Here is a 25,699-nt window from a genome sequence, read left to right as displayed (position 1 = left end):
AGACGCATCGCTGTGGCTTTTTGGGTCTGACATTCCTAAGGTGAGCGCGCGGGGTGGAAGACAGTCAGCCACAGTACACCGCCTTATTTGAAACACATTGATCATCAGCCCACTTCTTCCAATCGCCATGGCCTCCGCCTCTCTTCCCAAAGTTTGGCCAGTTGATTGAGAGGTGCACAAAGTGACTCGTCCTCCCTCATCGACGCGAGGAGTGTAAGCTTGAACTGCGCTGAACCCCTTGTGTATGTGTATGTGCCTCATGGTTATCAGCCCGCGCTTGATCTTATCTTCTGTGAGTTTAAATCGCTAGGCTCGCCAAAGATGCGAATATATTTGATTCCGTTTCGTTTTGGTGAAGATGTAGTATTGCGCCATCGTTTGGTTGATGTTGCTCATCATTTCACAATCCCGCACATTCTCAGGCTCTTCACGGCCAACTGCGGCCACCATGCATCTCTTCTCGGCGTAGGTAGAGCCGGCCTCGGCAAGCGTAGCACAGGGTATAGCGCCGAGAGAACTAACTCGTCTTTCTTCATCATCCCGCTATTCGGATTCACTCACATAATACTACCCGCAGCTGGCACTTGTCCTCATACAGCGACGCGAACAGAGATCATTCCCGATTGAGGTGCGCCAATCCGTTACTTCAACGCGTCATCCTGCAGTGGACGTAACTCCAGCCACCGAGGTTCGAGATTGAGAGGGAGCGTGAAAGCGTCGCCAGACGACACTCTTCTCGTGCCTCTCCCCCTCACGCACTGTCAACTCACCATCGCGCGCATACACCATGGCAGCTATAACACCCCATACAGCAAGCTCCCTCCAATGTACGTCCCAGGACGCTCCCCCGCTGATGTCAGATGACATCGCGTACGAAAAGGACGTCGAGGGCGCAGGAGGCTTCAGCGACGTCTCGAAGGATTCAGTGCATAGCGAAGCACCCTTGGACAAGCTCGAGTTCGACTGGACCGAAGCCGAGGAGCGCAAGGTCGTGCGCAAGCTCGACCTCGTAGTCCTCCTACTCCTGTTCTTCGGCTTCGTTTCCTTCCAGCTGGAGCGGAACAACATCGCCAACGCCGTCTCCTCCACCCTTTTCAAGGATGTCGGTATCACCCAGAACCAGTACAACACCGGCCAGGGGCTGCTCTACCTCGGCATCATCCTCTTCGAGTACGTCTCCGGTTATTCCCCACTGACAGCAGAATCCCCTCACAGATGCTCATCCAGAAGCTCGGCCCGCAGCGCTGGCTCACCGCCCAGGTGTTCGCGTTCGGACTCGTGGCCACACTCCAGATGTTCATGCACAACTACGGCTCCTTCCTGGTCACACGCATTGTCCTGGGCATTGTCGAGTGTGGATACATCCCCGGCGCACTCTACACCCTCTCGACGTTCTATAAGCGCACCGAGCTCGGTTCACGCACCTCGTTCTTTTACCTCGGCAACGTCATAGTCATTGGCATTGGCGGTCTCATGGCTGCTGGCATCTTCCGCATCAAGAACCACCTCCGACCCTGGCAGAACCTGTTCCTCATCGAAGGCTGTGTCGCCATCTTCTGCGGGGCCGTCTTCCTGGTCTTCCTTCCCGATAGCCCGCAAAATCCCCTCCCCCTCCTCGGCAGGAGCTTCTCGCCTTTCACTCAGCGCGAGCGCGAGATCATCTACGCTCGCGTTATCCTAGATGACCCGCGCAAAGCAGGCCCACGAACCCCACTCACAAGCGAGGACATCATGAACACGCTCACAAACTGGCGCAACTATCCGCACATCCTGCACATCGTTGCGTGCGTCACCGCCTCCTCGGCCATGACGCAGTACGCACCCCTCCTTATCAAGGGGTTTGGTTTCGACACGATCCGCGCCAACGCCCTCTCCTCCGTCGGCGGCTGGATTGCCGTGCTCGTCATGGCATCCTCTGGCTTACTCTCCGACAAGGTCCGCAGTAAAGGGTTGCTCGTGATGGCCCTCACCACCTGCTCGCTCGTCATGTGGATCGCATTCCAGTCCATGTCCCACACCTCAAACAAGTGGGGCAAATACGCAACCATGGCACTCACCACCGGATTTGCACTCACCTGGCATCCTCTCAACGCCACATGGCTGAGCTTGAACCAACGTACGCCACAGCATCGCGCGGTCGCCATGGCCATGTTCGCTATGGCGAGCAATGTCGGTGCACTCTGCGGCTCGCAGCTACTGCGTGCGAACGACGCGCCGACATACCCAATCGGGTTCAGAGTCGGTGTGGGGCTTGTGGCGTTCGGAACAGGCGTCGCAGTGTTGCAACACGCACAGTACCGCTGGAGCAACCGCCAAAACAGCGCTCAGGTCGCGCGTGGCAACGAGCTGCGTACGGATAGACCAGAGGTGTACGTAGAGTAGACGTCTGTATACAATAGAAAATGTATCACTAGTGCTTGACTCGCTGCTGAGATGTTGGAGACTAGTCGTGGCGCGGCTCAGGGTGGTCGAGATTGTGCGGTACGTGCCTGTCTTGCGGTTGGGACCTCAATTGAACAGATTGATGCGAGTCTTCTTTGTTCAATTCAACATGACCGTCATCAAATACAATGGGCCGACTGCACCTTCAGACCCGCTCGCTGTCCAGTGTCGCCGCGTTTGCCCGTTGACGAGTAGTCTACCGAGCTTTCGAGCCCTTTGCTCTCTGGAGCAACCTGACCCCTCCACCATCCGTCAGACAGCCAGTAGTTCTGCGTGGCGTCGATTCGGTACTCGAGGCGCAATGGTCCACCATGGCCGACAGGGCCGGCTTTGACGATCCATTCAATCGTTTTTTGCATCGCGGTGGATATGTTATTCATCAGTGGGCAATTAGAATGGCGGATTTCTGCGCCAGGAAGCCTGGAGCACAGAGGGAGTCCATATTACAGTAGTTCTGCGAGCCTTTCCCAAGCTCGTTCTCAATCCCTGGTTGGCTAAACTCGGCATGATTATGGACCCTGTGGCATTCAGTTATGCGGACAATGTCGCAGACCATGTTGATAGTATCCACAGTATATTCATTCAACAGGTGAGATATGATACAGGTGCACAATATACAGTAATGGTGATATGTCGTTTAGTTAGGGTGGATGATGTTGTGTTGTGTTTCGGTTGGTGGTCTTGAAGTGGAGGTAGTAGGTGTGGTGGATGTGGCGAAGGGGGTGGAGGTTCGGCTTAGGGGCAGCGCTGATGAGGCGGACGCCAGCGGATTCCAAGGACGTCAAAGATCTCCTCTTCAGTGCGCGACGCAACCATCTCGCCTGATGTCAGCTCAAGCTTGCAGAGTGCAGCTGCCTGCGCGCCATCTCCTGCGCCTACCTACCAGCAGTGGTCTTGTTGCCCTTACGATCGCGGATGACGCCGCGGAACAGGCCGCGCTGATTGAGCGAGTAGCCCTGCTTGCGCGCATACAGGCGGAGGGAACGGTTGAACTGCTGTCAGCTATAAACCTAGATTGGTGAGCTCACGACCGCGTTGCCCGTAAAGTAGATGAGCGCGGCGCCCCAATTCTCGAAGGGAATGGTGAGGATGTCAATGCGGCGATACTTGCCACCCGGTACGCGGCCGACGCCCATCCACTTCGCCTCGAGGTCGGAGTAATTATGCGGCGTCGAGAGCTGGTGTCAGCTAGAGGTCTGTGCGGGAATTTAAGCTCACCTCATGTGTGATTACACCGTTCGTGCGCAGAGTTTGTATGAGGCGCTTGAGGACGCCAGCGTGCGTGAGTCTGTCGGCCGTGTCGCGCGTGATAAGGATGTCGACGTCGCCAGACGTCTCCGCGCCGCGGCGGTAGCTTCCCATGATCTCGATCCAGAGGTTGGCATCGATAGCGACGGCCGCGCAACGTATTAATTCGAACAGCTGTCGGCACTCGTCGCGCGGCATGCGCGAGATTAGGTCGTCGTAGAGCTCGACACCGACCTGTTGTCAGCTACAATAAATGCAATGCAGCTCACACGCTGGCCCGTCGTTAGGCCGTACTCCTTCGTCTTAAGATCCTCGATTGAGCGTGCACCTTTCCGATACAACTCGGCGGCAAAGTTCTTGCCGACGCCGTACACGTCCTTGAACGTTGCGATGGTGCGCGCCTCAACTGTGTCCTCGTAGTACGCGCGGCCTAAGCGGCCCTCAAGGAACTCGTCGATCTGCCATCAGCTCCTAGAGTGTCAACTCCAGCTGGACAGCCCATGGAAAGGCCTGACTCACCCGCTGCGCCAAGCTCTCCCCAATGCCTTTGATCTTGCGCGCCTGCGCCCCGCTCGTGATGGCAAAGTCTGTGCGACGGAGAATACCAGCGGCTGGAAGTTAGCGGCGGCTCACAACGTGGGAGAGAGATGAGGATGGATGACGGCCCCCGAAGCCGGATAGGATGCAGTGTCCAGATGGATCATAGTGGATGGTTGCGGTTGGTCGAAGGGAGGCCTCGAAGGCTGATCATCATGCTCACTGCATACTCCGAACTGGATAACCCACCCCGCTGATAGCCACGGATCGAGAACTCGTTCTTTCCCTGTTGTCCTTCGTAGACATGATGGAGCTTGTCGAACTGGACGGCGAGCCACTCGTTAAGACCCTTCTTCGGATCGCCGTCGTGGGCCTGCCCGCATTTGTAGAAGTCAGCCTTTCGAGATGGGTTGCCTGGCTGCGATGAGCTAAAGGAGAAGCTCTTAGCTCACCTCTTCATCCTCTTCATCTGACTCGATGTCCTCCGTTGAGATACTGCCGTCCTTAATGCCGACGATGAGGATGTCGAGCGCGTCCTGCTCGCCACCACTCGGCTCCACCCACCCAGGGCTCATGGGAGGTGAGTGACGCGTCGCGATGCGGTCAGCTTCGCTGAACAGCTGGTCACTGGAGGGATTATTGCTCGAGGCTGTGCGGGAAGGTGCAGCGGAGACGACCGCGCGAGAGGTGAAGGCGTATGACGAAGTACCACGTGAAAAAGCCAACGCAGGCATCGAGCGTGGAGGCGCCCCGCCTGGTGCAAAGCCGGCAACACAGCGTTGCGCTGTGGCCATGCGCCGGGGACGATCTGACTCGGTCTCGGAGTCGGGAGGCGTGTGAGAACGCCGCCTGGACATTAGGTCGGGAACGCAGCAGGGAGCTTACCGGCGTATCGCGCGCGAGCCCGTGCGCACCTGATCTGTGATGTCGGCGAAGCGCGATGGGCCGGCAGTGAGAGTTGTCTTGGGGAAGGTAAGGTACTTGTCGGTCGGGAGGAGCTTTGCCTGATGTCAACTTACGTGCACAACGAAATAGCCAACCTCAAACTTGCACTGAGTCACCCACTCCCACTTGACGATCTGAGTACCGACGGGAAGATCCGACAGGGACTGGAGTCCGAGTCGACGCGCGAGCATGGCAGCCGACACGCCCGAATCTTCGATAACATGAGTGACGGCCGTGTCCGGATGGAGCATGACCTGCCCGCCCAGCCGGACGACCTAAGGTCAGCCAGGCTTGAATAGAAAAATATACGATAGCGGCACGCGGCTTGAATGGACCACTAGGTGCCAGGCAGATGCGCGTGCCGGAGAGCACGCTTCCCCCGATGTTGACGTGGCTCGTCATCCCTAGTCGACTGCGGCCGCGTCCTCGTCCTCGTCCTCGCCCATGTCTTGGGGCGGGAGCGGGACCCAGCTGAGGCAGGATGTCATTCAGATGCTTTGTGAGTTCCTGGAACCCCTTCCTCTTCTGGAGCTTGTCGAGTTCCGCGGTCCCAAGCGGCACGGGAGTAGTGGGGTCGTCGCGCGGCCCTCTGGCGACGGCACTGGGGTGTGTTGTGTCCGGCGTCTGAGGCGTAGCGACATGCATAGGGGTATCGAGTAGCCGACCTGTTGGTGGAGCGGGAAGCTGTGCGGTAAGAGTTGGTGTCTCGACCGTCGGTGCAGTGCTAATTCGCGCCGGCGTCGCCATGGTGTGCCTGGTGGACGGCCGAGTGGGATATGTTGGGTCAACTGCGGAGGCTCTAGAGGTGACTGGAGGTGAACTGAGTCTGGGGGCCTGTGAGGAAGGATCAAGGAGGAGTTCTTGGGGTTCTGATAGAGCAGGAGCTGGAGAAGACGTCTTCCCTCCAGCGAGCTTGCGAGCGACCTCGGATCGCACCCAAGCCTCGTACGCCTTGACGTCGTCCGGGTCCTCATCGAACGCCGGATCGGTGTCGATGCGGTCAAGGTGGGCGAACACGCAGTCGTGCCAATTCGGCCTAGGGAACATGTCCGCGCCAACCATGCCAGCGACGAGGAGGAGAGTGATTATCAGAAGTTGGGATTGCAATCACCACTCAGTCCAGTCAACTCGGAACCAAACATCTCCCACGCGAATCACACGTTAAATGGGGCCCCGGGTAAATCTCCGAAAACTCCGTCCGTGGCTGCCCGGACCTGGGGTGAGTTTGCATTTGCCGCCCAATTCTCCAAAAGTCACTCTGTTCCGATATCGCTAGCTACCTCCGTCGACGCCGACCACTCCGACACGACTCCGCGGTTGATTTCACCCCGACCTACTCAGGCTTCCGCTTCTGCCCCTTCTCCGCCCCTTTTCCCACCCCCCTTTGCTTGATTTAGCCAAAAATGGTGCGTTTGCTCACGTGAAGATCAGCTGACCTCAGTCCGCGCCCCGAGCTCTTGCGCAGCTCGTCGTTGACAGCCTCCGCATTACTGGCAAGGCCTTTGCCGCGGCGGGCCGCCAGGCCATGGCAAGTGAGTTACGCTTAGAGGGTGGAGATGGAGGCTTTGGCAAGTTGGCGAAAGGTTGCCGAGGTCTGCACGCAGAAGCCTGGAGCAGGTCTGTCTGTCGTGCAGAAGCCTGGAGCAGGTCTGTCTGTTGAGCATCGCGCTCCGAGAGTTGAGAGGATCCGTCTTGACGAGAGCGGGGACTGGCACGCCGGATCCCGTACGTTTTAGCTGTTTGAATTCGACCGCTCAAGCAGGGAGTCCCCTGTCGCCTGCAGCTTCTACTGTGATCCTGCCGAGAGACGAGCTCTCGATCAACCTGCCATCTTCCGCCTTCACCTTCCGGGCCGAGGCCTCGGCGCCGAAGCTGAATGACTTCACCGCGAGAATACAGCTAACATCAGACGCAAGGCATAGGCCCGATGCGCCCGAGGCTGGACCGTCGGGATCAGGTGGCGGCGGCTCCAAGGCGGTGACGCAGGACCTGGGCATGTCGCTCGAGGAGGCGCACCTGATCCTGAACGTGAAGAAGGACGAGTCGATGGAGAAGATCTTGGAGGTGCGTTTGTTTGCGGAAGTTGGGCGGCTGTTTGTGGGGTGGCTGGAACGCTGGGCGTCCTGTCCATGGCAACATCGTGGCCGCGGTGCCCCGCGGCTCGGTGCGCGACGGTGTCGCGTATATCGCGCAGCCCGCCAGGAACGGGGGGAGCATCGCAACACCGAGCGTGTCGAACGCACCGCCCGGAGGATAGAGTCCCGGCTTGCAGCAGCAGTTCAACTCCGCCGTGACCGCGGCGTGCTGCATTCCGGCCAGTCTACGCTCTCCTCTGCTGGCGTCCCAATCCCATTCACCTCTACTCGACAGCCTGATTACAGCCACTAACGTCAGAACTACGAGCGTATCTTCGCCGCCAACTCCCCGCCTCCACCGCCGAAGGAGAAGGAGGCGGTGGGGCCGCAGGCCGGGGCCTCCAACGCCAGGCAGCGCGCCAAGGCCAAGGGCCCGACCCACTCGCACTACCTCCAGAGCAAGGTATACCGTGCGTTGGAGCGCATCCAGGCCGAGCGGGCAAGCGAGCAGCCCGAGGCCGAGGCCGCCGAGGCCGCGTCAGAGGCAGCGGAGGGTGCTGCCGAGGGCGCACCAGAGAGCAAGAAGGAGGGCGGGGAGGGCAAGGAGGGCAAGCAGTAGGGTATAGACATCATGCATGGCATCACACCTCCTTGACTCGTTATGGTTTATTGCGCCAGGCGATGAAATTGGATTCAAATTGGGATTGGAGGGCTCGGGCCGAAGTGTTGACCGAACCGGATCGGTCGTCACGGGATCAGCACTTGGCCCCACCCCACCCCACTCAGTGTCACCCAACGTTCAACGCCACTCTAACTCTTCAACAACGCATCAATCATCTCAAAGCTCAAGCCAAAGCCCATGCGCTCGTACTCTCTCACCGGCACAACCCTCCCCAACCCCATCCCAATCGACAACAACAGAATGTTCGGCACGACCTCTCGCGAGGAGATCTACGGCCGCCGTCCGTCCCAGACAGCCAAGTCTCCTCCTGCGCCCCTCCTAGCCTTCCGCGACTTTAGCAAGGAGGCCGCCGAGCGCAGCAAGACCGGCACCTCGCCTATTGCGACGACTTCCACTCCCACTTCCTTGTCCACCGCGGGAGCGGCGATATCGCCGACCCACGACAAGACGGACCGCCTTGCCCACATCGCAGGATCTAGGGGCGAGCTGTACGGTCGTCGTCCTAGTCTCGTCGGGCCTGACGGGCGCGTTCCACCCTCTGGCAAGCCTGAGTGGGTCAAGGGTACCGGTGAGAAGGCGCACCCCGTGTTCGAGGAGAACGTGTTCGAGGACGACGACAAGCCCGAGGCCAAGAAGGCATAGGCAGGGCCTTGTCGCCCGGTCGAGATAAGGTTGGGTGAGCCTAGCCTGAGCAGGCCTATGCCGAGGTTCGCGAGTCATCGCCAGTAAAGCCTAGACTATACTGTTGTACGGCCCATGTATACTCGTGGCGTGCAGTGGCCGGCGACTATCTTTCCAGGGGAAGGTAGGCTCTCACCATCTGTGCGCCTGGGGTCAGCATTGATCAGAGTTGGTGCGTTCTGGTCGTTCCGAGGATCTGAGGGATCTGAGGTTTGTGCAGCAACTGGGATGGCGCAAATCGCCGGTTCATTTACTTGTTGTCACAACCGAGGCCCCGCAGGACAGCCAAGGCCCCAGCATTCCGCAACAACAACATCTTGTCTGTTCCTCCTACAGCCGGGTCACATGTCGACTCCTCTGAGTACTCGGTCATGCGCTCTATCCGGTCCCATCATTGGGAGGGATACATACATAAGCAGCTTCAGCACGAGACGAGACCACGACGCTCTCTTGGCACCCCACCGTCTTTGAATCTCGCTACAACTACTCACAATGGAACCAAAGGACGACATCGACGGCAACCTCCCACCCTGCGGGCCGTGTGGGGTTAAGAAGTGCCGTGCCGACGGGCAGATTGGCGTGCACCCCATTGGGTGTGATGATGATCCGGATCTCGTCGAGGACGAGCATAAGCGGACCGAGGGGACGCGGGAGTCCAAGTGATGTGCGTCGGGGAGGGGGGAGCTAGCTGACGCTAGTGCGCGAGCGGTAATGTGGGTGTGATGCGCGGGAGACGACGAGATCGTGATACTGTGAAGCGCACAAGTACTCGTGAGCGCGGAGAGAAACGTTGCTGACCTTGCAGAGGGATGAAGTGTAGTAGCAGTAGTGTCAAGTGCATGTATGAAAGTTGGCGGCGCAGCTTGCGCAGAGGTAGACGGCAGGAGTGGCTTACGGTTACAGCTACGTCATTCATCTGGACGCGCAGCGGTAGTAGCGTTCGACAGCAACACGCGCCCTCGCTCTCTGATTTGTGACACTGCTCTCTAAGGCGCACGTCACGCCGGAGCCACACTGATACATCCCAATGCTATGCTACAACACGCCCCTCATGAACCGTGTGGACAGTGGGCATACTCAGAAACCCGCTGGCGCTCCGCGCTTCTTCGGCCTTCTGCCGCTTGACAGCGATTAAATTGCGCACGAACGCGACGACCTTCTCCACGGCGCTGGCCTCCTTCTCAGTCGGCTCGGCGCGCTGGTATCGCGCCCGCTGGACCATATCGACGTAGCTGGCGACAAAAAGCTCGAGCGTACTGGGTTCCCCTTGTCGATGGGACGGGTCGATGCGGCTGGCAGCGGCGATGAGAGCGCCCAGGTCGTTCGGGCGATTTGGTGTGTCGCCGAGGAGAAGAACGCCTGGGGTCAGCGAGGGGGAGGAGGAGGGGAGACTGATGCAAACAACGCCTGCTGCACGTCAAAGCGTTCCAGCAGGGCCAGTTTAGTACAAGATGAGGCCAATTCATTCACAATCCCAAGCTGGGTGGATCGTGTGGTGCCAGCTGGCATCATGACTCTCCTCTCTCCCGAACAGGATCCGCGGCTTCAACTCCGCCGCTCCCCGCCCTATGCCATCGCTTCCACGCCCTTGAAACCCCCGAACCACACTCACGCATCTCGGGCAACGTGTCCAGGATGGATGTCCGGTAATGGATACCCTCCCACTTCGTCTTTGGCCGTCCCCAGCCTTCGTGCATTCCGGCTGTTGCTTGCGAGATATGCGCGATCATAGCTGTGCGGGAGTATTCTGTAGCGATGTGGTTGGCGACTTTCTGCTGTCAGCTGGATGGCCAGTAGGCTGAGCTGAACGCCGGGAGGGTGTCTTGAATATGGAGACAACGCTCCCCTCCGGTTCCCACATGGCCTCATCCATTGTGGCTGAATACTGTTACGCTGCTGAACGCACTTTGGGCAAATCCATCGTCTTAGTCGGCATATATGGTTTGGGCATGGTGTTCAACGACCGCCGCACCGAAGTCAAGCGCGACCCGATGTGGAAGAGCGATATGATCACCTGGCGTTAGTGCTCCTCATAGCCATAGCCGGGAAGAGGGAGGGAGGGTATGTGGGTGGGACAGACAGTGGGAGGGAGAGAGAAACTGAGGAGGAGGAGGCAAGGCAGAGAAGATGGGGAAAGTGGAAAGTGGGGAAGGTGTACGACTCACAACACCAGCGTACGCCGCAACCATCGCAAACAAGTTCCATCGTCGCTGGTGGTCTGTCCGCCACGCCTGTTCGCCCAACCCCCACGCCGAGCCCATAAGCAGCGCAGCGAGGATGAGGACAAAGATTGTAAACGACGTGTGGTAAAGTGCGGAGCGGACGCGCTCGCCGCGCTTGCCGCGGTGTCGGGCGGGCATGGCGCGGCGCAAGGGTCTTTACGGAATTGACGTGGAGCGGCGACGTGGAGAAGTGGAGCAGGTGGCTCGGATGAGAGAGATGAGCGACAGGAAGCGCGATGCGGAATGGGAGGGCGGCGCGAAAGAATGGTGGGTGATGGAGGAGGCCAAGGTGGCCAAGGTGGGAGGCGAGGATGATGGCGTTGAGCGGCGGGCGCGGAATGCTAAGCGCTCCTTTAGGAATGGGGATTAATGGAAGCAGATTAACATGCTTCTAATTCCTAATGGGATTGTTGTGGGAAGCGATATGAAGCGGTGGAGGTGATCCAAAGTTGACTGGACTTGTCACACCCGTCAACCCCAATCAACCCTCCCATCAGGCCCACCACATGTGACGTATAAAGATGAGCAACTCTCAAGCGAAACGTGGAACACCTTCTTCCTCTTCCCCATCAACTCTCCTTTCACCTCTTCATCTGAAGCTACTCTCTTCTCAGTCCTTACACCTCTGACACCAACTTTCACAGTGAGTCTCCTCCCTCCTCCCAAACCCTTCTTATTGACCCAAGCCATGCCCATGCTCGACCACCTCGGCATCAACGTCACGGACTATGCCCGCGCCAAGGAGTTCTACGGCACTGTGCTCGCCACTCTAGGCAGCAGCATGCAGATGGAGCCCGTCCCAGGTGTGAGCGGCTGGGGTCCTAGCCAGATGGACCCTGCGTTCTGGATCACCGAGAAGCCCGTCACTGGGCCTGCGCACGTTGCCTTTTCGGCCAAGAACCGCAAGGAGGTCGACGCGTTCTATGAGGCTGCGCTCAAGGCTGGTGCTAAGGATAATGGCAAGCCTGGCATTCGCGCCGAGTACCACCCCAACTACTACGGCGCTTTTGTTATTGACGCCGACGGCCATAATATCGAAGCCGTGTGCCACATGCCCGAGTGATGGATGTAGCTGAGAGAGAGCTGCCCTAAAAGAGCAGTCTCAAAAGCCATCAACGAGCAGCTAAGAAGATGTGCCGAAAAGTTGGTGTTGTATATCGCGATGTACACAGTATAGGATGATGGCACAGAGAGGTTGAGACAGGTGACTCATGACTCACTCAAAACTGCTGAAGGCCCTCTAGGATCTGGGGTCCACCAGTCTCTGGGGTTTGTAAGCGTAGCGACGAGGCAATGTGGCTCAACATCGGTGCGTTGACTGTCCTCGAATGCGACTATAATACAAGTCCCGTCTACAACTACAATTATAGTGTACTCTAATCCCACCTCACCGCCGATGAACCTTCAATCCACCCTACTTGCCTTCCTCCTTAGCAGCGACCTTCTTCTTTTTCTTGGGCGTCGGCTTCTTCTTCTCCTCCTCCTCCTTGTCGCTCTCCTCTTTCTTCTTCTTCTTCGACTTTGGCTTGTCGGCCGCGGCGGGAGCCGGCTCCTCGTCCTTCTTCTTCTTCTTCTTCTTACCCTTCTCCTTCTCCGCCTTCTCTCGCTCCTCTTTCTCTCGCGCCTCGCGTTCCTCGCGCAGCTTGGCCTCTCGCGCCTCCTTCTCCTTGGCTGCCGCCGTCTTCTTCTTCTTCTTTGGCGGTTCCTTCTTCTCCTCGACCTTCTCCTCCTCCGCTGGCCGCTTCTTCTTCGGCTTCTTCTTCTCTTCCTTGTTCCCGTTTCCGGCCGCACGCGCGGCCGCTTCTCGCTCCTTCTCCTTCCGGAGATTCGCTATCCGGTCCAAGACTCTGATCACAGACCAGTTGGGCTGGAATGCCCGCCCGTTGGATCCAGTCGCGAGGAGCTTGCGCAGCGCCTCCTGCTCGCTATCCTCTTCCTCGCCCTGCGCCTGTGAAGATCGTGGGGCGCCATCAGCCCCCGTGCTGGGGTTGGCAGGTGCGGTGAGCGCTAGTGAAAGCGCCGCGTTTCGAGCAGCGAGTGGAGAGGTGCCGAGATACAGTGGTGCAGAAGTGGCGGCCTGTGATCAGCTCGATGGCGAATCTTTCCAGCGGACGGGTGGGTGCGACACGAGTGACAGCGACATATCGCACAGACAGCCGCCTCACTCGTTCGATGCTACAACTCCTATCACTCACCATCACACGGCTCTCCAGCTCAAGGGTCATCGCCTCGTCCCAAACCTCGGCTCGTCGCCCGAGCATGATGTCAATTGTGAGTGGCAGCGTCTCCGGCGCAGGTCGCATCACGACGCGACTTCGTACTTCTGGCGTTTTGCGGAAGTCCTGTATTTCGACGACTAGACAACCATCGACGAACGATACTGGTGGCCGGATATCGTACAGGAACGGGATGAGCGCCGCCGGAATGACCTGCGCGCGCAGCGCGAGGAGGAACGGCTTCATAGGCCCATCGTAGAGGAAGTTTATGTCCTGCTGTCAGCCCAGCTGAGATCCTTCACGCGACGCATCCAGAAGGAAGGCGGAGAAAGGTGGCTCGTGAGGAGCAGCACGCCCAGTCGCCGAGACCCAGGTACACAGACTGCAAAACCATCGTCGTTCTATTCTCGGCGATCCTCCTCGCGTGCTCTGTCCCAGACACTCACAGAGTTCTCGAATCTCCAGTAGCTCTGGTAGAGTTGGATGGAGAGTGATGGTTCCCATTTACGCGACTTTTTGAGCAGCGCGCGGGCGAACCGGTGGTAGTTGTATCCAGAGGCGCTGGCCATGGCGCTCAGTTGATTATAGACAACCTGGAAGGTGGATGGGGAAATGTAGTGTCGAGAAACGAGTTGATGGATGAACGGAACTGTCAAGGTGGAGGTGGTTTAAAGCCAGACTTGGTGCCTAGGCGGAGTAGCGGGATCAAATGCCGGCGGGCTAGGAGTCTGTGCACGATAGGGCGCCAGCGTCATCGAAAGCACCCTGCACACTATCAACAACAGTCGCAATCATCCTCATCACCTCTCCACTCCATCTCTCTCCTCATCGCTTTCGGTCCTCTCTGAAACACAGACCGGCGACATGAGCAACTCCAACTTCCTCGACGTGACTAACAACCTGAATCTGGCTGACAACAGAAAGCGATCAGCATCGTCCAGAAAGCGATCGACGAGGATGTCAAGCAGAACTATGCCGAAGCGTACAAGCTCTACCAGGACTCACTCGACTACTTCATGATGGTGAGCTTGAACTATCCCGCTATAGCTGACAGCAGGCGATGAAGTGTGAGTACTCGCGATGCGCAGCGCGGATGAGGTTGGGACGCCACCCGTGTTGAGCTCCGCTTGGCCAGCCGGTATGCTGCGGTGCATCGCCTGGCGACACCGTAGTCAGTTACGCATCTCGAGCCCCGTTCATGCCGCGGCCGGCCGAGTCCTCGTACTGCAAGCAACCCAAGTACTGCACGCGGCTTACACATTTCTCCCCACCCCCCTCCCTTCTCCCTCTCTCTCCTCTGGTCCGAGTTACCGCTCACGCCAGACGAGAAGAACGACAAGCTTAAGACATTGATCCGTAACAAGTTCACCGAGTACCTGGACCGCGCTGAGAAGCTCAAGGAGCACATTGCCAAGAGTGAGGAGAAACGATCTCGAGCAAAAGTAGGCGCGGCGGGCGGCGGCGGCTCTGAGGCCGGCGGCCCGTCAACAGGCAAGGACGAAGACGACCCGGAGATCAAGAAGCTTCGGCAGGGCCTTCAGGGAGCGATTCTGAGCGAGTCGCCAAATGTGGCGTGGGACGACGTTGCGGGCCTCGCCCAGGCCAAGGAGGCGCTCAAGGAGGCCGTCATCCTGCCCATCAAGTTCCCGCAGCTGTTCACGGGCAAGCGCACGCCATGGCGCGGTATCTTGCTGTACGGACCCCCAGGGACGGGTAAGAGTTTCCTCGCCAAGGCCGTCGCCACTGAGGCCAAGAGCACATTCTTCTCCGTGTCATCGTCCGACCTCGTGTCCAAGTGGATGGGCGAGAGTGAACGGTAAGCCATTTTGACGGGATTTAAGTTAACACCAGCCTCGTCAAGCAGCTGTTCCAGATGGCCCGCGAGAACAAGCCGGCCATCATCTTCATCGACGAGATTGACTCGCTCACGGGCACGCGTGGTGAGGGCGAGAGCGAGGCGTCCCGCCGTATCAAGACCGAGTTCCTCGTCCAGATCAACGGTGTCGGCAACGACGACACTGGTGTGCTCGTCCTCGGCGCCACCAACATTCCATGGCAGCTTGACCCGGCCATCAAGCGTCGGTGAGCATTGCTGGGCGCATGATGCCACTAGGCCTCTTCAACTCGCACCTAGACTTGCCTGTTGCCCGAGCTCACACTGACAACAGATTCGAGAAGCGTATCTACATCCCACTCCCAGACGCCGATGCGCGCCGGAAGATGTTCGAGTTGAACACCGGCACGACGCCGCACAGCCTGAAGCCCGCCGACTTCAAGCACCTCGCGGAAATCACCGACGGCTACTCTGGATCGGACATTGCTGTCATCGTCCGCGACGCGCTAATGCAGCCTGTGCGGAAGGTGCTCGCCGCCACGCACTTCCGCGAGATCGACGTCGATGTCGAGAAGGACGGCGTCACGACGACTGTCAAGAAGCTCACACCCTGCTCGCCAGGTGCACCCGGTGCGATCGAGAAAACGTGGGGCGACGTCAACTCGGACGAGCTGCAGGAGCCCCTGCTCGGCGTCCGCGACTTTGAACGCTCGATCCAGGTCAACAGGCCCACGGTTAGCCTGTCCGACATCCAGAAGCACATCGACTTCACCAACGAGAGCGGCGGCGAGGGCGCGTAGTATTAGGGTTCCGGTATGCATGTTGTTTTAGGCTAACCATTTCATCATTCACCTGTCTTCCTTGTTTCTTCACTTTCTCCATCCACTCACGTCTTCGCGGTACAGTTGAGCCTTCTCACATCTCCCCACCAACCGACAACCCTTGTCGTTCCATAAGCCGATGCCCCACTCACGAGCATGAGCAGCCCGTGGACCAACCCGCCGTCCCTCAAAACACCAACAATGTGCAACGCAAGAGGAGCCACAGAGGCGTAGTCAACCGCCACCAGCGGCAGCGCCCCACACAACTGTGCGCAGATCACATCCCCCCCTCCTGCTCTTCCCGTCCCTTCCCCTCTTCCAACCTCGGCCTCGGCAGACGCATCCACACTGGCCTTCAGCCAATCCCGGCACCTCTACCACGGCACCACTTCATCGTCTGGCCAGTTCCCGACAGCATCTCGCCAGCCAGATTATCAGCCTCACTTGCGCACCTCGGGCCCGCGACCGTGCGCATCGGCGGGGGAATCGCCGACATAGTCTTCGACAAGTCGCAACCGGGCCCTCTGTGTTTCTGTGAGCTGGGGACACTTGGTGAAGGGAGCTCACGACAGTCGAGACTACGACAATCGACCGCGGCGAGCCTGCCAAATGTGGTCGCAAACGGAAGCACGGCTGCTCGCCATGGCCATCCCGCCACGTCCGGCACTATGCGGCCCTCGTCAAGACGACTATGACCCGCTAGTCGAAGTGGCCGCGCGCCCGTCTAGTCTCTCATGGTCTCGCACATCCCGTGGCGGGCCAAGCCATGTGTCATCCCCGGGATCGAGCCCCACGCGGCCGTAGCTTACCAGATCTCCGGAAAAGGCTAGCGCACGTCGCGGCGACTTCGACTTGTATCAATTGATGTGATCCGCTTCATTACCTGGGGCGTACCAACCCCCCGACGGGATCTTAACTTGCTGTCTCCGCTCTCTTCTTTCAACCGCCATAACTCATCTGGTGTAACCCCCATCGCGGTGACACTGAGAGTGACTGCGATCCCATAGTCACGACTTGTACACCGCCGCATTAGGATAACACTTTACCCTTGGCGCAACCACCCATTGGGAAACGGAGGTGAGTCAACTACAACCATGCTGACGAGGGCGATCCACCGGTCGGCACGTCACCTCCCGCTGAGATACGCTCGTATCTCCTCTGCCGGAAAGACGACGTAGGCCGTACGTATATTAAGCTTAATTACTGTCTGACCTGAAATCGACTAATCCAACCAGGAAAGGTGCTGCGTATCTGTCGCCTTCCTCCATTCACTTACTTGCCAAGTTTGAGACATTTTCGCCTTGTTGCATTCCCTTCGAAATGAACGTTGACCTCCTGGAGGTATATAGGCCCCTTTCCCGCGGACGCAGCGATACCTGGCTGGCCGCAAGCAGCTCATCGATATCGAGCTCCTTGGACTTAGGGACATCCCTTCGACACTAGACCTGACCAGAATCGTCGCCAAATCATCCTCCGATGCCGATGATCTAGCCACTGCTCCCAACACCCACAAGCGGCTACCACCTGACCGACGCAGGAACGTCGTGGCGCAACCCCACCCTATGTTGAGGGTTCGAGGCCGCTCCATATCTACAACACACCACCTCTCCGCGGCTACACCCCCCCCCCCCCCTCATAACCGCCTTGCGTCTCTCTCACGGGAGCTTCTGTCGCACCTCCATTACTCCACACAGCGCAACTAGCTCTCTCAAACAACCCTTCATCCTCTCCCGCCCCTTCCGTTCCACCTTTTGCCACCAAGTCTCTCATCTGCCTCATTATATTGTCCAGTTGAAAATTTCCCTCCGGCCGATTGAGACCCAAGTAGCCCAAAGTTGCCGCTATTTCTTGTTCTGTTCCGTGCGTAGAGGTCTTGGCCTGAGCCTTTTGGCGCTGCTTACAGTACACGTTGGTCCCGCCGGGGCACTGCAGGCCGGGGCCAGGATAGCGCGTGAGCACACTCAGAGCCGTGAGAGGCGTACCATGGATTTCTTCAGGCCTAACTGCAGCTCGTGAGGATCTAACGGCAGTGATATCATTGCCATCGACGGCGGTCAGTGTTGTGCTCACAGGTTCTGCTGACCCCAGAGGCCGTCTACGTCTGTGCAATGTCCGTATGACCTTGGAAGGTAAGGCGCGTTTCGGGAAGATTCCAGAGTACCCGGTGTCACCGAAGCCGCTCAAGGAAACCGAGATCGTCAGTCCACGCAGCAACCTCTGGTCCTCACAGCTCGGCACCCTGCCGGTGCACTGAGATCTGAAAAACCCCACAACCATCGCTTCGGTACAACGAAGATCCGGAGAACCACGACTGATGCAGCTACGCATAACATACGAGGACATGTAGAAGGAGAGGTGATGAGATAGTTGACACACGCCGTAGGTTGAGACACAATGAGTGGGAGGGAGGAAGGTGACGACATATCCCAGCAAATGTTTCCCTCTGAACCCCATTAATGTTCTTTTCGTCCAGTAACTCATCTTGTCAACATGCCTCTTGAGAGTGATCCACCCATGGCAGATACAGATTTCGACGCCCTGGAGGTACGTCACCCAACCTTTGAATGTGATCTGACCCAGCGTTTTCTCCAGGGCCTTTCCTCTGGGGCTGCCGACAACCCAGCCGAGGTTGAGCTGCGTTCGTAGTGCTCTTAACTGACAACAGACCTTCGACACCTTACTCATCGGGTCGCTATCCCTCACTGGTGACACGGCATGGACCGCCAGGAGTGTACAAGGGTTGGCCGACTTGCGAACAGACTCATCAAGCAATCTCTCCTCCGTGTCTTTTCTTGTTAGCCCATTCCTCCCTCCCCAATCCTCTCCTCCTCCAGCCCCTCCTGTGTCTCCTCCTTCAGCCCCTCCCGTCTCTCCTCCCATACCTGCCCCCTCTTATCCCCCTCCGCCTCTGCCGCCGTCTCCCCAATATTTTCCGGTAACTAGGGTCAAGCGACACCTTTCAACCCCCGATCGCCCTTTGCCAGTGTATGAATCCACCCCTCCTCGCGGCTCTCCACCACCCCAACGGCAGGCTTCGAATCGACGTCGCCTCCCTCGGGGCCGTAGAACCCTACCTCCCCCACACATCACCCTACCTCCCCCACACATCACCCTCCCACCCCGCCCCTCCATTCCCTTCACACAACCGGGCCTCGGCACGCGCCTTAGTACCGACCTCCCAGCCCTACCTGATCACCCAACCTACCGCGCTCGGCACTACCTCATCTGTCCGGTCCCCAACGGCACCGAGGCTGCACTCGGTTACGAGCTAACTCGCCACCTGGGAGCAGTGGGGTTCGTACATATTGCTGGAGGTTGCGCCCGCGTCGTGTTCGAGAAACCTCAAGGAAACCGGGCGCTCCAGTTCTGTAAGCTATCAGAGCTATTCCCAGTTGACACCAGTCCGCTCCGCAGCGATCGATGGAGGTGAGCTACAATGCATATATCCCGGCAAAGCTGACACCAGTGCGCCTCTTCGCATGGCCCCTCCCACTATTTCCTGTCCAGGCGTTTCCTAAGCACGGCGACCGCTGTTTTGAAGCGCCGCACCCTATGACAGATGAGGAGAGATTCCCCCGAGATGACTGGCCGAGTCGATCCACGGCCTCTCGGGAACAGATGGTCGATGTGATTCGTCACACTTTAACCCGCCGTACAACAGACAAGGCGAGGGCGGGAGGGGAGCTCGATCGTCTTGATCGGGAACGAGCGCGACAACCTCGCAGCAGCCTCATGTAATCTTGTAACCAGTTCATCTGTGATACATGTCGGGTTGGTGCGCCTATGCCTAACGCTTCTGTCGGCATCGAAAGATTTAGTAGAAGTATAAAAATAACGACCGACGGGCCCCCACAGAGGGTCCACGGCTTGGGAAGCCTACACGGCCTGCACAAAGGCTACCGTGACATGGAAAAATGCAGAAGAAATGACAAGCCGATTCATCGGACTGAGGTAGGGCTAGAGAGCCGCAATGATGCGCGCAGTTTCGGCGCCACGAATGCCGCTCTTCACAAATAATCTAACTCACCAGACTCCTCGTTGCTACCTTCATTCCTCAACATCTTGCTATGTCCCAGCCAATGGAACTCGACCTCTCGCTTGACGAGGTAAGCCAATCAATATCAAGGCTAACCCCAGCTTCTAGCCCAGAAGCTGCAAATTTCATCTCTAGGCTCGTCCAACTCACCAAGCCACCTAGGGAGGGAGCAGGTACAGTAGACTATTCCTTCCGCGACATCCCTCTCAAGTGCCCCTCAACCCCGAACGTCCCACTTAAACAATTCCCGAGTCATCCGGACCCCCTATCCACGCGCTTCAGCCTCGGTCCGGGGACACCCCTCCAGCACACTCGCAACGTCAGGAGGTTCCTGTTCTACCCCGTCCCCGACGGCATCATGGTGGCGGACTTGCGTGCATCCCTCGCATTCCGCCTCGGACCGGTGGAGAGAATCTGCGTAATCGACTGGCTGGCAGATGTGCACTTCTCTGCTCAGCTTGAACACGAGGCTTTGCGCTACAGTGTACCGTAAGTCCTCACTATTTTTATCTGACGTGGGAAGAACTGAGGGCTGAGAACAACAGTATCGGCCCCACCGGCGCCCTCTGCCAGTCGAATGCATTGGTACTGTAGGCGTGTGTTTTCAGAAACTGGAGGGCATTTGAGCGTTTAACTACTGAAGGCTCAACTGTTTACTTGATCAAGGTGATACCAGTACGCGTGGCGTCGAATGATCGAGGTGAACTGCAAGGCCGTCAGAGGAGCTGGCATTAGTTGGAATGCTCGCTCCGGCACTACTGTACATGCAACCCATGCCTTCACCAGGGCAATCTCGTACACGTGCCTACAGTAGCCTGAGCAAGCTCAAACTCGTAGCCCCCTTCAAGACCTGCCGCCTCTCCGTCAACCGTCGTCTCAGCCTATTCAGCCGCCCCCATGGGTTTTCTTAGCACCTCATCCCAACGCCTTCGCCCACGCCGTTGGCAGGCCTAGCTCATGAGACGGAGGTCAACTCTCCGGTTGAGGACCAGGTCCTTTTGGTGAACGAGGTGCTTTCGCTTGCATCGCCCAGCCAGAACCGGCTGTGACTACAGTGTATGTTGGAGCGAAGTGGTGTGAGTGGCAATGGCCCAGCCAACCTTGAGACCAACTCTTTCGACTGTCTTTACTGTATCCATAGAATACAGAACGAGTTACACATCTATGAGCAGCATGGATTTTGGTGCGAGGAAGGGAGCCCTGGAAGAACACAAATGCCACCGCCTTCTTCCTTGACAATTGACAACATCACTCGGCCAAAATATATTGCTTCATCCCGAGTCTACGCATTTCTAATTCACTCTTTAACTCATTGTCACTTCTTTCTCTACATCACCTTCTTGCCTTTCCAACACTGTCTTGCGCCCTCTATCCCATTTATACTCTGACTGCATTCCCTCTTTATCATGGGCGACGTCTCGGGGCAGTATCCAACGTCGTTCGAGTGAGTCAAGTCACCTTCCTTCTCAAATTGCTTCACCATGTTGATACCAGCGCCTCCAAACCCGAGGATGGGGTCAATGGTCTGTACAACGACATCGACAACGCGATGGCAGACGATGCCGATGACGACAGCATTGTTCCTAACGAGCCCGTGTACCCGACCTCCAAGAAGTACTCCAATCCCACGAAGAACGATGTGCTGTCGCTCACTCCCCCCCGACTCCTCTCAGCTGCATTTCCTCACCGCTCAACTATCCCAATGCACCGCCGCAACAGATCGCGCACCCTCTCTGGGAGGCCTCCAAAGTCGTTCTTTGCATCCACGGCCGACACTAATCCTTGGAATAAGAGGCGGCCGCCCTTCACCAGGGTCCACTCCTCCCCCTCTCCCAGGTGTCCCGCTGCCGCCCCACTCCTCTTTCTTCAGCCTTCCTCCCCAGAGCTGATCGTGTCTCCTCATCAATACCCAATTGAGACTCACAACATGGCTTCTCCTCCAGGGCCTCCGCTTTATGCTCCCGTCGCTCAACTTGATCATCAGCCGGCCTTCGCCGAGCCCATCTTCACCCCACCTAACCTGTCCTTCTGGTCACCTACCAAGCCTCCAGTTCCGCGCCCCGTTCCCATCATCTCTCCTCCACCAGGCTATCGTGAATCCCGCTTGCCTCATGTCTTCACTCCCCTCCGCGCCCGCAATCCGCTTGGATCCTCTCCCTCTTACCAGCCGTATCCCACCGCCGTAGGCCGTTGTACCATTAACTCTCCTCCCGGTCCTCTCCCAGGAACACCCGTTCTGGGTTTCACCCCAAGTCTTAGCGAAAGTGAGCGTACGGTGTTCATCCGTTACCGCCCCGGGTCGGTCCCCGGATCTGAGATCGCTATGTTTCTTCGCCGGAAGCTCGGGAAAATGGACTTCGAATGCGACGACAATATCGGATTGGCTTGTGCTGTTCTTGCCGAGAAGCATGGCCGCCTCGCAAAGCCGCAACGTGAGAAGATGAGACAAATGGAGCTGACAATAGTTCACAACTACGCGCGAGCCAAGAAGCTGACCCTCGCCGTGGCCGTTATGTGCGAGAACGTCGGCGAAACTGCGTTTTAATGGGGTAATATGTGCGTGAGCTCAACAAACAGGAGGATAGAGCACGGGCCCACTGCACTGTGACAAAGGTGACAAAGTACTATGTCCCTATTTTCTTGTAACCCCCCCAGCCCCGAGACCCCCGAGCCCCCGAGTACACATACCCAGCTAGGTAGACTGACCCACGCATTGTTTTCTTGACCAGAGTCAAATACTCGTCATTGTCAAAGTAGGGTGGCAAAAGTCAGTCACGTCACTAGAACTGTACCTGACGGATTGTCGTCATGCGTCATGTGGACAATGGATCAGAATCTGGCTATTGATCGCGTGTTCAACAAGTCATTTGCTCATTAACTTCATTCCACTCATCCCCATCAATCTTGTACAGTGGGCGATACTCAGAATAATCGATATCAAGCCTTTGCCCGCTCGAGTAAGTCGTTGCGAAGATATGTTCGTCCGTGCTTGTTGATTGAACACTACCTGTTTATTGTCATTCATGGCGTCTACTATACCTCTCCTTGTCTTCCTTGTCTTACTCGACTGATGAGGTTGGAGGTCGACACCTTTGCAGCTAGTAACAAAATTGATACTGTATCACCTGGTTTCAAAGAGCAGCATCTGCAATCGATATCAAAGTCAACTGCTCGTGAATATGCCCCAAGCTTAGTCTTGGCGGTCTCGTCGCCACACTCCATTTTGTCACCCGATGATGAGTCTGCATCCCACGCTTTGACAGCGATGTCATTGACATGGGCAACCTAGGGCGCTACCGTATCCGCCTTCTTCTTCTTCTTCTCACAACCTAGCCCCAAGCCGACTCTCAAGCCAAGTCCCCACGCCACTTCGATCCCCCCGCATCAAGCCGAGGCTTAGAGACCCCTACCTAACACTGCATCCCCTTTTTTCTCCTGTCGCGCGTGGCACCCACTGGGGTCCTTCAGGGGGTAAGCGCTGGCTAACTTGCCACCACCCTGCTCCGCCTTACAGCTTGAGTTGGGGTCATACGGATGTCCCATGGCGCCACTGAGGGGGCGTTCACACATTCACAGGCTGAGCACCCACCGTAGTTGTGTGAGTTAAGCTCTTAAGACTGTTTTAGAACTGACGGCAGTGCATGATAATGTGCTGGACTTTGGGCGGTGGATTATCGTCGTTCTGGTAAACGAGGGGCCACGGCGACGGAGGAGATCCCGATACTATCTGTATGAGGGTATGTGAGCGAGGGACACGAGAATGACATGAGTGGCGAGGATCGGGTCACACGTCTGGTGCGAGGATGCGTATGTGAGAGTGTCAAGTTGAACATTTGCTCGGGTAACTTTGAGTGAGTCACACTTCGCTCCCCAGCTCGTCATGATCATACCAAATCTACAATACATATACATGTACCTTCCCCTCCTTTACATGTATATTAGCTTGACCTCTGAACCACCCACTTCATCATCCTCATCATTCACCTCTCACCTCTCAGGTCTCTCTCACACCATATTTCCCTCCTCTTCATCTCTTGAGTTGCCTGCATAACAAACAAGCAACAAACTACTTCAGAATGGAATACTCCCACGATGACGAGTGAGCCGCCGTGTTGATGTGTGACTGACCATAGCCCCTGGGAGGCACGCTTGACGCCGACGCCGACACCTGAGTCGCTGACGCCGACGCCCGAGACGCTGACCCCCGAGGGCAGAAGCCCCTCCCTCGATCAAGACCCCAAGTACCACTCGCCTGGAGACACGAGTGAGGTGAGCTTTGCTTCGCGCAGTACTTGGTATGCTCCGTCCCGCTTCCTCTCGCCTCTGCAGCCCAACTCTAGCCTCGAGACCAATGGGCTCGAGGATGTTCAGCTTCCTTCCTTCATTACGCCCACCCTACAAGAGTCTGGCAGGTGGACGTCGCAGAACTGGCGGTCGTTCAATCCCCCGTGGAGCCAACTTGGTCTGCCTGGCACTACCCCCGATTCCTCGGGCTCGGTCCACGCAGCCATGGCTCTCACGCCCAGCATTGGCAACCATATAATTCATCAAATGATCTCACCTCCCCAGGCCACTTCCAACCCGCAATTCTACCCTAGCCTGCCGCATCGTCCTGACAGACACGCATATGGTCACCACGATCGTGGCCGTCGTTCGCATCACGTCGGCCCCCTTTTCCACGACCGTCCGATGTACTGGCACTATAAGCCCTGGTCTCCCCGCGCATACCGCAGACGTCCTCTCGAGCAGCGGATCACTGACAGCTACCGCCCCGCCACCCTCTCGCGCGACGAGCGCACCGCTCTCATCGGCCCGCTCCCTTCGACCCTCAGTCGGGACGACCTCACCTCCTTCCTCCTGCACCACGTCGGGGTGATTGAGCACCTCTCGGTTAAGAACACTGTCGCCAAGGTCGTGTTCCAGCGCGCCAATGCGAAGATTGCCCGCCGCAAGCGTTGGTTTAGGTGTTCGACGTTGATCTGACCCCAGTTCACGATGTCCTGATCGACAGCCGCTGGCCCATTAGTGTCGTCCTGCCCGAGCTGGAGGATGATCGTGTCCACTTCTAGCCTCGGCAGCTAGTTCAGGAATACTACTCTATTCTCTCATCTTTGTACATGGACACTCATCGGACTTATCCTGTCCCCCTTAACTGTAGTTTATCGCCTTTACAAGTGGGCTGCAATGATGCACCAAGTGACTGTTCAGTGTCAGGCTGTACTCTTGGGCGAACCGTGACTGGAAACGGCTCAGTTTATCCCAATGGTCTAGTGTGACTATCCTAATACGTCACTGAAGGCCAGCGAAATGGCCGGATGGATGGTCAGCGGCTACGCTCGTCGAAGGATGAGGGTACAATCAATCAACCAAAATCGCCCAGAGGGTCAATTGTCAAATCACTCAAACTCTGAAAGCGGGTTCCTCTAAACAGCTATTTAAACCTAACATGAATAGCGTTCCCTTGGATACGAAACGCGCGGGGAGTTATGGACGATGTTCAGTCTGCGGAGGAGAGTTGCTCGGCACGGCATTCCTTCCACGTTTCATACTCTGCTTCGCAATCGCATATTGGGCCCATGACGGCAATCTGAGTATCTAGGAGGTTGTTATCTCTGTCCAATTACAGTAGGACTTTGGTGCAAACGCACGGCTCGGGAGTCTGAACTCGTCAAGGACATCTCCGGCTCATCTATATTTCAATTACAATCGCGCCATTGCAGCGCCACAAACCCCGTTCACACTGTACCAAGTATCGTCGAGCACGTTACACTACCCACCGTCCATTGATCAATGTATCATGTACATTACTGTCATCGTTCCTTTCCTCCGACTCCAAAGATGTCACGCGTCCTTGCTGCGTGTGCCTAGGAAGTCGGCCCACACAACTCACCCCATCACTCTGAGGCAGTCAATGCTACCATCTTGCACGGGGGGGTATGCAGCCAATTCGCCGATTATAG

General features: G+C 57.3%; 11 protein-coding genes across 11 annotated transcripts; 8 read left to right on the top strand and 3 right to left on the bottom strand.

Moving 5' to 3' along the window:
* Positions 1 to 787: 787 nt before the first annotated feature.
* On the top strand, positions 788 to 2,382 carry CcaverHIS019_0511050 (uncharacterized protein; the record flags this gene model as incomplete). Its single annotated transcript, XM_060602338.1, has 3 exons — positions 788 to 827; positions 861 to 1,170; positions 1,203 to 2,382. The coding sequence occupies 3 exons, from the start codon at positions 788 to 790 to the stop codon at positions 2,380 to 2,382; spliced, it is 1,530 nt and encodes a 509-aa protein (XP_060458742.1).
* A 795-nt stretch (positions 2,383 to 3,177) lies between these two features.
* Positions 3,178 to 6,219, bottom strand: CcaverHIS019_0511040 (uncharacterized protein; the record flags this gene model as incomplete). Its single annotated transcript, XM_060602337.1, has 11 exons — positions 3,178 to 3,263; positions 3,326 to 3,434; positions 3,471 to 3,620; positions 3,661 to 3,924; positions 3,960 to 4,148; positions 4,210 to 4,301; positions 4,477 to 4,645; positions 4,680 to 5,076; positions 5,113 to 5,231; positions 5,289 to 5,447; positions 5,482 to 6,219. 11 exons carry the CDS (start codon positions 6,217 to 6,219, stop codon positions 3,178 to 3,180), a joined length of 2,472 nt encoding a protein of 823 aa, XP_060458741.1.
* Positions 6,220 to 6,575: 356 nt separating this feature from the next.
* On the top strand, positions 6,576 to 7,866 carry CcaverHIS019_0511030 (uncharacterized protein; the record flags this gene model as incomplete). Its single annotated transcript, XM_060602336.1, has 4 exons — positions 6,576 to 6,578; positions 6,614 to 6,704; positions 7,082 to 7,236; positions 7,567 to 7,866. 4 exons carry the CDS (start codon positions 6,576 to 6,578, stop codon positions 7,864 to 7,866), a joined length of 549 nt encoding a protein of 182 aa, XP_060458740.1.
* A 240-nt stretch (positions 7,867 to 8,106) lies between these two features.
* On the top strand, positions 8,107 to 8,571 carry CcaverHIS019_0511020 (uncharacterized protein; the record flags this gene model as incomplete). The annotated part of the gene is made up of 1 exon (XM_060602335.1): positions 8,107 to 8,571. The coding sequence occupies one exon, from the start codon at positions 8,107 to 8,109 to the stop codon at positions 8,569 to 8,571; it is 465 nt and encodes a 154-aa protein (XP_060458739.1).
* A 1,069-nt stretch (positions 8,572 to 9,640) lies between these two features.
* CcaverHIS019_0511010 (uncharacterized protein) lies at positions 9,641 to 10,970 on the bottom strand (the record flags this gene model as incomplete). Its single annotated transcript, XM_060602334.1, has 4 exons — positions 9,641 to 9,969; positions 10,223 to 10,382; positions 10,517 to 10,624; positions 10,776 to 10,970. The coding sequence occupies 4 exons, from the start codon at positions 10,968 to 10,970 to the stop codon at positions 9,641 to 9,643; spliced, it is 792 nt and encodes a 263-aa protein (XP_060458738.1).
* Positions 10,971 to 11,049: 79 nt separating this feature from the next.
* On the top strand, positions 11,050 to 11,895 carry CcaverHIS019_0511000 (uncharacterized protein; the record flags this gene model as incomplete). Its single annotated transcript, XM_060602332.1, has 3 exons — positions 11,050 to 11,099; positions 11,447 to 11,475; positions 11,519 to 11,895. 3 exons carry the CDS (start codon positions 11,050 to 11,052, stop codon positions 11,893 to 11,895), a joined length of 456 nt encoding a protein of 151 aa, XP_060458737.1.
* Positions 11,896 to 12,246: 351 nt separating this feature from the next.
* Positions 12,247 to 13,617, bottom strand: SPT20 (uncharacterized protein; the record flags this gene model as incomplete). The annotated part of the gene is made up of 3 exons (XM_060602331.1): positions 12,247 to 12,909; positions 13,028 to 13,321; positions 13,495 to 13,617. 3 exons carry the CDS (start codon positions 13,615 to 13,617, stop codon positions 12,247 to 12,249), a joined length of 1,080 nt encoding a protein of 359 aa, XP_060458736.1.
* Positions 13,618 to 13,912: 295 nt separating this feature from the next.
* On the top strand, positions 13,913 to 15,682 carry VPS4 (uncharacterized protein; the record flags this gene model as incomplete). Its single annotated transcript, XM_060602330.1, has 6 exons — positions 13,913 to 13,936; positions 13,969 to 14,070; positions 14,106 to 14,115; positions 14,372 to 14,864; positions 14,900 to 15,130; positions 15,217 to 15,682. 6 exons carry the CDS (start codon positions 13,913 to 13,915, stop codon positions 15,680 to 15,682), a joined length of 1,326 nt encoding a protein of 441 aa, XP_060458735.1.
* A 2,535-nt stretch (positions 15,683 to 18,217) lies between these two features.
* CcaverHIS019_0510970 (uncharacterized protein) lies at positions 18,218 to 20,333 on the top strand (the record flags this gene model as incomplete). Its single annotated transcript, XM_060602329.1, has 7 exons — positions 18,218 to 18,247; positions 18,284 to 18,341; positions 18,886 to 19,071; positions 19,106 to 19,129; positions 19,170 to 19,235; positions 19,841 to 20,228; positions 20,285 to 20,333. 7 exons carry the CDS (start codon positions 18,218 to 18,220, stop codon positions 20,331 to 20,333), a joined length of 801 nt encoding a protein of 266 aa, XP_060458734.1.
* Positions 20,334 to 21,145: 812 nt separating this feature from the next.
* On the top strand, positions 21,146 to 22,284 carry CcaverHIS019_0510960 (uncharacterized protein; the record flags this gene model as incomplete). Its single annotated transcript, XM_060602328.1, has 3 exons — positions 21,146 to 21,183; positions 21,234 to 22,171; positions 22,205 to 22,284. 3 exons carry the CDS (start codon positions 21,146 to 21,148, stop codon positions 22,282 to 22,284), a joined length of 1,056 nt encoding a protein of 351 aa, XP_060458733.1.
* A 1,531-nt stretch (positions 22,285 to 23,815) lies between these two features.
* CcaverHIS019_0510950 (uncharacterized protein) lies at positions 23,816 to 24,808 on the top strand (the record flags this gene model as incomplete). The annotated part of the gene is made up of 3 exons (XM_060602327.1): positions 23,816 to 23,838; positions 23,873 to 24,693; positions 24,729 to 24,808. The coding sequence occupies 3 exons, from the start codon at positions 23,816 to 23,818 to the stop codon at positions 24,806 to 24,808; spliced, it is 924 nt and encodes a 307-aa protein (XP_060458732.1).
* Between the last annotated feature and the right edge of the window lie 891 nt (positions 24,809 to 25,699).

The sequence above is a fragment of the Cutaneotrichosporon cavernicola genome, assembly GCF_030864355.1.
Source record: "Cutaneotrichosporon cavernicola HIS019 DNA, chromosome: 5".
NCBI classification, from domain to species: domain Eukaryota; kingdom Fungi; phylum Basidiomycota; class Tremellomycetes; order Trichosporonales; family Trichosporonaceae; genus Cutaneotrichosporon; species Cutaneotrichosporon cavernicola.
This window is presented reverse-complemented; position numbering and strand designations above follow the sequence as displayed.